Genomic DNA, 10,833 nt, shown 5'->3' with positions numbered 1-10,833 from the left:
ATTGGTCCCCAGCAGGAGGCCCCCTGCTGGCGACCAATAGAGTTGCAGCAGAGCTGCTGCGGTACGCGTTAACCCCGTATTAACCCCTTAACCGGAAAAAACGAAGAAAAAACGAATATTCGCCCGAAGAGAAGACAGGAACGGGCGAATATTCGCGGAATACGAAGATTTTTTTTTGACGAAGACGAGCACGAAGACGAACACGAAGAGCCCCCTGGTGCCCAAGTCTAGTTATTATCCAACTGTATTTGAGGTAGGATTATAAAACGAGGGGTACTTTTCAGAGCATTTGTTCTGAAAAAACCCTTCTTATAAATCGATAAAATGGATTCAACTAATCGATAATGAAATTCGTTAGCAACGATTTTCATTATCGATTAGTTGGTGGAGCCCCTTGTAAAATGCCTTCAAGTATTTTAAGATTTCTATCACACACACTCCCTCTATATTCCCCTAACTAAACATTGTGATCTTCTACTCACAATGATAATTTTTATTGAGCAAACCATTTACCATTTGGAAATCCTCCTCTGAACTCTCTCCAGTATGTCAATATCCTTCTGGACGTATTTCACTTCAGCTCTCAGCTTCTGTGCAAGCTGTCTCCTTACTACTGTAACGTGTTATGGGCACCTACTTAAACATTGCCACTGTATATTCATAGAAATTGAGTGGCTTATAATTTAAGTTAGTCACTTTAAACAAATCAGACACATACCTGTACTTGCAATAAAATAGGCCAAACCAAAGATGACAAGTAGAATTTTTTTTTATTTTTTAGAAAAAAGAAAACTTGCAAAATCGAAACTATAAATGACATTGCTTTATTTAACAACTCACATGGATACCTGAAAAGTATTGGACTTGCTACAGAAGTATTCAGATATTCCATATGCAGAGGGCATCACACAGTTTACTAATGAATTTAGAAAGGAAAGAGGAAATAAGTTGCTAAATAAAGGAACAATGTTAATCATTTCTTTTTACAAGCTAATCTTTCCTCAGAGAGAAGGATTCTTCTCTAATGCCATCCTTGGTAACAATGCAGATTTTAAGTGCATCCCCTGTATACACATCTCTCTCAGCTGCTGAAATAAAAACATCTTTGACCAATTGTATGGCCTTCTCCAGTGTCAATGGAAGCTGTTCAACATTCTGCATGTTCTTGTATCCAACCTAAAAGAAGATTATACATATTTAGTCCAAATGGCACAAATGGCATAAAAAAAAAAAAACCCCAGAGAAAAATAGATGGAGGGGGGGACAAACACACACATCTTACTTTTCAGAGAATAAATCTAGTCAAATTTACATAAACATTAAAGTATCCTGATTTTGGAAATACCTAATTGACAGTTAAAAGGCAAAATATGAAACCAGAGCCCATAGAAACACTGAAAAAATACATATATGTATGAAGCAGACAGCCCCGACTATGTTTCTAGGAGAACTTAGACACTTGTTGCATCTAGAGATTAATGGAATGCAGGACACTTGTACAATGTTTTAGGTTTTTCCTTCTGGGAAAATGTTGAATTTTGAGCAGATTAGCAACTCACCAGGTCAAGATAACCCCACAGAAGTATTCATTTTTGTAAAGGCAACTGAGAGTATTTCACTAGAGGCACTAAATCCAATACACCGAGTCAGGAAGATGGCAAACTTTTTTCTTCATACCATGCCTTGATTTTTGGAATATACGGTACGGCTGTGCTAAATATGATCTTGTAGATATACGACCCCCATGTTTTTATTATAGTTGATCCACTGTTTTCTGACCTGTATATCACCCTCTCCTTTGACACATACCATGCTTTCATATACATCAACTTTATTGGTGTACCCAAGGGCAAAAACGCCAGCCTTTTTAACCCCTTAACACCCAATGAGGGCCCAGGCACATCAGGTAACAACCAATTACCTGCGATCACTTTCTTTGCTTAAACAGTGTTGCTGTAATGCCTCGATGTCGAGGAATTCAGCAACACTGAGATCGACATCATGTCTGGCCCATCCCCCAGGCGTCAACATCCACCATACACTGTATGGAGGCGGACACCCTTTTTAAAAGGGTTTAGGAGGTAACCCTCGAGAACTCTGGCTCCACTTGCAGGTTGAATACAGGTACTGCATTCAATCATGCAAGTCAATGGACCCCAGCTTTCTAATCACAATGTGATTGTGATTAAAATATTTTTAAAAGTTTAAAAAAAAATAGGTAAAAGTGGTAACATTTAAAAACAATTATGCATCAGAGGAACCATCCAGTTCCAGCAAAAAATAAAAATAAAAAAAAGTCCAAAAAGAACAAAATTCTAAGTTTATTATTATGAGCAAGTGCTAAACTGTGTGCTGTATCTTCCCAAAAATCTTGACAGAGTAAAAGTAATTTCAAATACCCAAGGGGTGTCTAATTGGAAAAAAAAAATTCTGTATATCTCCCTCTCCTTTGACACATTCTAGCACCATGCTTTCATTGTGTATTGTGGACAGAACATATACATCAACTTTATTGGTGTACCTAAAGGGCAGAGTTGGAGGCTTCAGATATTTAGATATATATATATATAAAAATGGAAATAGTTCTGGGTTTAGGTAATTTACCATAGGTGGAGGCCTTTATTGAGAAAGGGCAAGAGGCCCCCTACTATCTTGCAACTTGTACCATTTAAGTCTGGGCAGTCAAAAGGATGTAGCTATTTTCCCTCACTTATTTAATAATTAGAGAGCCTTATTTTGTATTTATCAGAATTTGGGACATCATGCATTATCCCCAAAGTGAATAAATCTTAGCCGGTTCCAATGTGTGCTCATGATGGGACGGCGAAAAGGGGCTTATGTTCCAAAAGGGGTGTACAGTGGGTCTGCTGGCCGCCAATTGGTTCTCATGGCAGTGCTTTGAGAGGAACTTCCCTTAACTGAATGCCAGCTTGCACATCGGAGCGTGCAACAGTTTTTTTCTTCTTGATGTACCATTATGTCCAAAGGGACCCTTTTTATGGATGTGGACCGATTAACTATTATGTTTTTACTACAGTACAAAAAGATACAGGTGTATAGAAAACCAACAAGAGGCCCCGTCATTCCCAAACACCGTATTTAAAGTGTGTCTTAAAATCTAGTGGCTTAAGCAGTGTTCACATTAGACACTTTTTTTTTTGACTTGGCATTTAGGTTATCTGATTGAAAGTTTAATACCAATAAGGTTTTCTTGTTGGTGATAGGTGACTGGAGTAAGCAAAGACAATCACTGACAGATGTCGGTTACACATTTACTTTAGAGGAACATATTGTATTTTTTTTTAAATTATTTAAAAAATATTGATTTTGAAAGTACAGCTTGGACCAAGTACATAAGAAAAGACTACCTGATACATACCTGATTGTCTAGCAAAGGCTGGAGCATAGCACTCGCTGAACCCCCAGCTTTGTATGTATCTCTTTGATATGATCCTACAGGGTCAAAGCTGTAAACTGCTCCTTTTCCTGTGATAAAAGAGAGAGTATAGTTTGTTTTTTTGACACGCAAACCATCATTATATGTAAAACTAATTCAGGGAAAACCATGCACATTTAGCATGGAATTCAATATGACATGCAACACCAAATTTCTACCAGCCTCCTTGGGACGGATCACTAAAGTCTGAAGAGTAAATCAATTAAGCATGTGAGAAGTTTCTAAGCAGGACACAACCTGCACTGTTTTAACCAATAGTTCATGAGCATATGGACATAGGACTCATAGTTCATGCTCTCTTTAGCCACTGGTATAAATTTTATATGAGGTGAAATATCTTAAAGGGGGAAATCATTAACAAATTAAGTGGGTAGTCTCCATTGTGGATTTTACATACACTGACATGCTGTATTTATTCACAACAAATGGTCTCATTTACCTTCTTCATCAAGGCCTCCAATAATATTATAAACATAATAAGGAAAAAAGCGACGTGAGTAGAGAATGGTTGATAGCATTGCTGCTATGGCTCCACTGGTCATCGTTTTATTATTTGAATGCTTGTACATCTAGAGATAACAGCCAAAAAGATCAGTTAAAAGACAAACAGAATATTTTCTCCAAATAAAAAAAAACAAAAAAGGCACATACTCAAAATGTACCTTTGGAGATGCAACATATAGTATTTAAATAAAGGGACAAAGATAACTTTTACATGTACGATATTTTTATATTTTTTATACATTTAACTATTTAGGGGCATTTTCCTAAAATGAATAAAAGCAAATCAAACAAATACGCATAAAGCGCTCCTATCTATTTCATTGGGATTGCTTTATTGCCACTAACTGCCCAGTTCAAGCAGGCAAAAGTAGCATGAAAGCCAAAATGAGGCGGAGGAAGTGCGCGCTGGAGGCTTATTCTATATAGAACGCACTGATAAAGTACTTTTATACGCATTTTTCATTGGTGGGGCTGCATGGGACAGGTAACTTTAAAAAATTATTATGTATATGTTATGTGTTTTTAATGTATTCACTTTGTTTGCTAAAACAAGTTATTTTGTACTTATGTCGGTGTATCATTTTTCAACATTAGGTGTCCAACTCCCAACATGACAGCATATATACTTCACTTATACACCTATATACTTCATCGGAGAACTGACAACTGGCAGGGTGAGGCATCGGTAGGGGCATAATTTTAAATTAGGAGCAACAAAGACACAGCAACACTCACCATTCATAGTAAAAATCTAGACATAGGATATTCTGAAGGTTTTTGAAGTAAACAGCTTACAAGAAAAATACTATTTAAAAACAATTCTAGCTTTCACATTAATATAAATGTGCATATCAACTACCCTGGCACATCATTTCATTAAACAAGCTTAGAAAGTGATCTATGCGCTTAAACAGTGTTGCCGTAATGCCTTGAGTGATCAGCTACATTAATGATCCCTCGATTATAGCAACAGTTTTTGGGTTTTTTTTAATTCATGGTACATCACTGTTGCAAAGGAGCTAAACAGTTTAAGTTTCTGCATCTTTTAGGCTCTATATTGTATGTGTTCTACCTGTATTACCTACAAGACCATCACCATAATGCTTTATTGAACAGCCTGTGGAAAACAATACAGCCTATAGAAAACAATAGCTCAGTGTTGTGCTATTTGTCCTCAAGTTAAAAATTATTTTTCTATGGGATTTTCCTTTTAATTTTGCATTGCTGCACTCCGTTTTAATATTTCACTATACACTCCATGTACTGACCTTCAACTGGCAGCTTCTTTAAATGAAACCTTACCTTTAATCTGGCCTCAATAATCTTTGTAAGCGTAAGGCAGTCGCCATGGAAGCCACTGCATCCAATAACTGTTTTGTCTGTACTAAAAAAAAAAAAAAAAATTCTAAATATTTTAACACGTACTGAATAGATAATTAGTAATACTGATCCTATGTCATTTTAATTAAAGGAAAAGAAAGGGTTAGCCTAAACATGGGAGATAGGCTTTTGTCTACTTATTCCACTAACAAGTATATTTTCAATCAATTGACATTGGTGGAAGCCCAATTCACAAAAGGATATAGCTAAAGTGTTGACTCAATATACCGAAGTCTAATATATCTATGGCAATACTGTCAACTAGATTACATTTTAGAATGGAGCTACTGTGGTTTAGTTGTTGAGTTACAAATGCTGACTAAATCTATTCTGAAAGTGAAATGAATTCTTCCCACTACTAAATGCTAGGCAACGCACTGCAAGGAGGGGCGAGCCTTATTAATGTGGGAAGATTGTACCGTATTTGCTCGATTATAAGACGAGGTTTTTTTCAGAGCAAATGCTCTGAAAAATACCCCTCGTCTTCTAATCGGGGTCGTCTTCTAATCAGACCTCAAATAGAGTCTGATTAGGAGACTAAGATCCAGATCCCCCGCACCGCTGCAGGGGACCTGGATCCTCCTGTCTCACCCCCCCCATCATACACACACTTACCGGTGCTTCCTGCTGTATTGCCGGGGCAGCGGGTTGACGTCTACGCGATCCGCGTAGACAACGTCCGCTGCAGCCGGAAGGAGGTGTGGCTAGCAGCGGGGGTTGTCTGCGTCCGTCGCGCAAACCTTCCCCGACTGTCAGAGATCAGAGTTCCCCGCACCGGTGCGGGGAACTCTGATCTCTGACAGCCGGGGAAAGTATACGCGACAGACGCAGACAAACCCCCGCTGCCAACTCCACCTCCTTCCGGCTGCAGCAGAAGGCGACGTCAACCTGCTGCTGTGTGTGTGTGTTAAATGGGGGCATAGGGCATTTCTGGAGTGGCGTTAAGGGGGCATTTAATAGAGCACTCTGCCTCCTGAAATGCCTTATACACCTATATGCCACTCTGCCCCATAATATGCATTTTAACCCCCTAAATGCCAGAATGGGATATAGGGGTATAAGGCATTTCTGGAGGCAGAGTGGCATATAGGGGTATAAGGCATTTCTGGAGGCAGAGTGGCACATAGGGGGTCAAAAGGCATACCATGGGGCACAGTGGCATATAGAGGGTTAAAAGGCATATCATGGGCCACAGTGCCATATTGGAGTGGCAAGCCTGGGGGCAGATGTGCGTAACTGGGGGACAGGTTGGAAAATACAAGAAATAAAAACAAAAAAAATATTTTTCTCAATCATAGCTTTTATTAAAAAAAATAGTTTACATGAATTAACATTTACTGGTAAAACTTTTTTCCTTTAGGGTCGTCTTATATTCAGGCTTTTTCTTTTTTTCCTAAGTTAATATTCAGATTTTGGGGGGTCGTCTTATAATCAGGGTCGTCTTATAATCGAGCAAATACGGTATTTGATATTTCACCAATACAACTAAGCACAATGCAAGACCAATTACGCTGTATGGCCACTTTTTTGGCAGGTGCAGCACTAAACTAAACGTAAAAACTGTGTTATATAGAATTGGCTGCTAATAACATGAGCCAAGAAGGAGTGTACACATAATAAGTAAATCAATATGTTTAAGGTTAATAATACAGATCATTTGCTCATTTTAGCATTAGTCTAGAGAATCACAGAACAGCCCTCAGCGAACATACTATCATTGGTTCCGAGTAATGTTACTTCTAAAACGTTTACAAATTAAATTTGAAAACATGACCAATTACCAGTCTTGGAGCAGCACTATCAATACTTTAGTAAAAGCAAGACACACACACTGGCTAATTGAGTTGTTGGGGGGGTAAACTTTTACAATAGAAATTGACAATAATATTATAAACTTAGACCACCTAAAGGGATGGTCATAGCAACAAGACAGAGAACCAGTTCCTCTATTGCAAAGCTTATAAACTGACGTGGCACACCTTGAAAATTGGGAAAGGTCAGTATATGTATGTATTTTAAACAGTTATGTGACAGGTGTTTATGTAGCATAGTACATAGATCATGTATTGACATTAAATATTTTATGTTCACATAACCTAAAAAAAATATAAAAAGGTCAGCATAATATACAGCGATGTTTGCAACTTACAGTTTATAGCATTTTGGAGTATCCCTGCTGTGGATTGAGTATCCCTCACTCAGTCTAGTGTCTGATGCAACAAGAGCAAAGTCATCCCCAGCCAGAGCAAGCACTGTACTGCAAGAGAAAACATTATATATGTAAAATGTGCGCATTGAAGCCAGGCTGTGTATTCTCAAAACGGACTATGTGGCGGGACTGAAGGAGTTTAACCCCTTAAACGAGCAGGCTGTTTTTTTGTTATTTTTTGTGCAAAGGCTGTCTTAACACGTTCCCCTGTGGAAGACCAAGCCAATTTTTGCAGTTTTGCTATAATTCTAGTTGGGTAACAAATCTTATACACAGTTTACAAATTATATATACATACACACACATGTACATACATACACAGGAAACAAAAACAAGGATTATAGGAAAATTATATATACATACACACACATGTACATACATACACAGGAAACAAAAACAAGGATTATAGGAAAATTATATATACATACACACACATGTACATACATACACAGGAAACAAAAACAAGGATTATAGGAAAATTATATATACATACACACACATGTACATACATACACAGGAAACAAAAACAAGGATTATAGGAAAATGTATTTCGAGCTAATATTTGAGAGCAGAGAAGATTCAATTACTTCCTCTATTATGTAAATGGTAAGTCATTTTAGGAAAGCAATAACTATTTGTAATTGTTCTGAATCTGGTTACTCTTCGTTATACCAGTTATCTGATTTTAAAGTGAAAGCACCTACAGAAAATATTTATATAATGTTTGCTGATCTAAAAAGAAATTAAAAGACAAAAAAGGTTCACATATAGTAATGAATCCCTAATTCAGTGCTCAGAGTTTGTAGGTTAAACAGAAAACGTTATGATGCTCCCCATGTCTATGTCTACACACACAATTCATCAAACACACACATATCTGAATTTACATTTAGTACACACGACATTTCTCTGTCATTCGACAAACCACACCGCTGCATTATCATTGGCGAGCATAACACAAATAAATTTAAACTTTTCAGAATATTAAGATAAAACAGCATGACGTTGGAAGGAGTGACAAAACGGCGACACAAAGAAGTATTCAAGGAGGAGGATTTGCTGCTAGTGTGCAGTATAAACATGACATTACTAATAAGCCAGATACAGCATTAGAGGTACCGGCAACGACTAATGCCAGAACTTTGTGGCCTCACCCTCCGTTGAAGGTATACGGGTTAAAACGATGCTCGACTGGACCAGTGTAATGATACTCCATATGCTTTCCAGGCTGGAGCTGTGCGTGTGGTGCTGAAGACATATACATGTTCGATAGAAATTTTGCGACAAAGACAGCCCCGGCACCCGTCAACCAAGAATGCTATATCACTACGAATATGGCGTGAAGACCACTTCCTGCTTCCGTTGTGTTTCACTTCCTGTCGCAGGAGGGCGCTTATTTCTGTCGAGCACCGCCTGTGAAACAAGTGTTCCGTCTGAATCAATGTTGCAAAGTGTTTTGGGTTTTTTGCTCGTTCGTGTCATCGTTGCTTTAAGTTATTAAAAATATAAGTCATATGTATAATGAGTACTTGAAAACTCAAGTGGTAATCTAGTGTTAACAAAGAACGCTAGGTGCGATTCAAAATTATAATGCCCTGTTTACGCCGCGGAATATGATGTAAATAATAAGAATAAGTGTCCCTGTTACATAGAAGTCCCACAGAAACAGAATTACCCATAATACATCTGGTTTAATATAAAAATTATTTCCCTTCTGAATTAAATTAACCAGGCAATGTTGTGGAGGAAGGCATACATCCCAGGTGTCTTTGTTTAGGAGTGACAGTCCCTTTTGTAGAAGCTCATACCGTTTGGTTAGTGTGTTCTTTAAAACATTAGTGACAGATCATTGAGAACGTCAGTCCAAGGGTGGAAATCTTTAGACCGAAACTCCCACCATTACTTTACTGGTAGCATAATATCAATTTTTTCGTTTTTGAAGAATACATATTAACCCTTTTTTAAATGTTTGTACCATTTGTGACCAAGGCTGTTTTAATGTTTATGTATGTTTGCGTTCAGCTGTAATTTTCTTCTTTCTCATTTAGTGTACATACATGAATTATATATTATTTTTAGAAGAATTACTTTCTTTAGATGTTATTATTTTGATCATATCGGCTAATTTACTATATAAAATAATAAAACATACTGAAAAAATGTCTGATATTTTATTTGAAAAATATTTTACTCATCTACAAAAATTAATGAAAAAAACCTGCTAATTAGATTCTAATAACGTTCGTGAGTTTACAAATACCAAATGTTTTCATGTTTTGTTTTTGCAAGTTATAGGGCAATAAGTAGCATTATGCTATTTCCAAACCATCCTATTCTTCAAATCTAATAATTCTGCACCCATGTCCTATTTGTGACATATTGGAAGCCAGACAATTTCACTTACCCCCAACAAACCATATATTTTTGAAAACTAGACTCCACAGGGTATTTAAAATGCTGGTATTTTAACACTTTCCATGCACCAATTCTACACCAGCCTTTGTCAAAGTTTGTGGTAGTATTTTTGGGGAGGGTCATACACATTGTATTTCAGGTGTCAGGTTACAGCTCCTGGTATATGTCACTGCCATACAGCACCCCAATTTGTGTTCAAAATCCCCTGAGTACAGTGATATCACCCATGCATAGGTTTGTCAGGTTGTTTGGGGTTTAAAAGGCCATATGGGACATGCACATTTCAATTTTTTCAATTTGGAATTTTGACATCAGGTCATCCTATGCTCATCCGAGTCCACATTTGAAGCTGGCTAAATTACCCCCACCAAACCATGTATTTTTGAAAACTAGACAGCCCAGGGCATTGCAATGGTGGTTTGGTTTTATTTAAAGCTTTCCATGCTAGGATTTTTGGGAAGATACACTTTATTTTTAAATATTATATTTTTTAAACTATCTTGAAATTTTATTTTACTGATCACATAGTGACCCTTTTTGAAGGCATCTATTGTATTTGATAGCTCTATCTCTCTTGGCAGTGAATTCCATAACCTTACTGCTCTTATTTCCTTTGTTATGTATGAAATCTTTCTCCAGTCTCAGAGGATGACCTTTGTTTTTTGTACATTTCTGTTAATTAACAGTCAATATATATTGGCCCTGCACGTACACACATCAGCCATAACATTATGACCACCTGTGTAATATTGTGTAGGCCCCCTTTTGCCAACAAAACAGCCCTGAGGATAAATGTTCACTTGCTGCCCAATATATACCACCCACTGACAGGCGCCATGATAATAAGATTATCAGTGTTTCAAATGTT

At 37.3% G+C, this 10,833-nt stretch overlaps 1 protein-coding gene across 1 annotated transcript; it reads right to left on the bottom strand.

Annotated features, from left to right (window-relative positions):
- Positions 1–990: 990 nt before the first annotated feature.
- Positions 991–8,814, bottom strand: LOC149283377 (proteasome subunit beta type-1-B). The gene is made up of 6 exons (XM_089497601.1): positions 8,705–8,814; positions 7,491–7,598; positions 5,264–5,345; positions 3,897–4,026; positions 3,380–3,486; positions 991–1,176 (listed from the first exon to the last, which is right to left on the bottom strand). Exons 1-6 carry the CDS (start codon positions 8,812–8,814, stop codon positions 991–993), a joined length of 723 nt encoding a protein of 240 aa, XP_089353727.1.
- Positions 8,815–10,833: the final 2,019 nt, after the last annotated feature.

This window comes from Sceloporus occidentalis, unplaced genomic scaffold (assembly GCF_023333645.1).
Source record: "Sceloporus occidentalis isolate IW3139 unplaced genomic scaffold, rSceOcc1.0.p SCAF_105, whole genome shotgun sequence".
NCBI classification, from domain to species: Eukaryota; Metazoa; Chordata; class Lepidosauria; order Squamata; family Phrynosomatidae; genus Sceloporus; species Sceloporus occidentalis.
Note: the sequence above shows the minus strand (reverse complement) of the source record. Positions and strands in the feature narration are given on the sequence as shown.

What these genes read in the sequence shown, in the direction of transcription:
- LOC149283377 (XM_089497601.1), bottom strand. Translation starts at nt 8,814, where the DNA reads ATGTATATGTCTTCAGCACCACACGCACAGCTCCAGCCTGGAAAGCAT. An exon ending in TGGAGGCCTTGATGAAGAAG is followed by an intron (nt 3,487 to 3,896) that starts GTAAATGAGACC and finishes CTTTTATCACAG; the next exon opens with GAAAAGGAGCAGTTTACAGC. An exon ending in AGCCTTTGCTAGACAATCAG is followed by an intron (nt 1,177 to 3,379) that starts GTATGTATCAGG and finishes ATCTTCTTTTAG; the next exon opens with GTTGGATACAAGAACATGCA.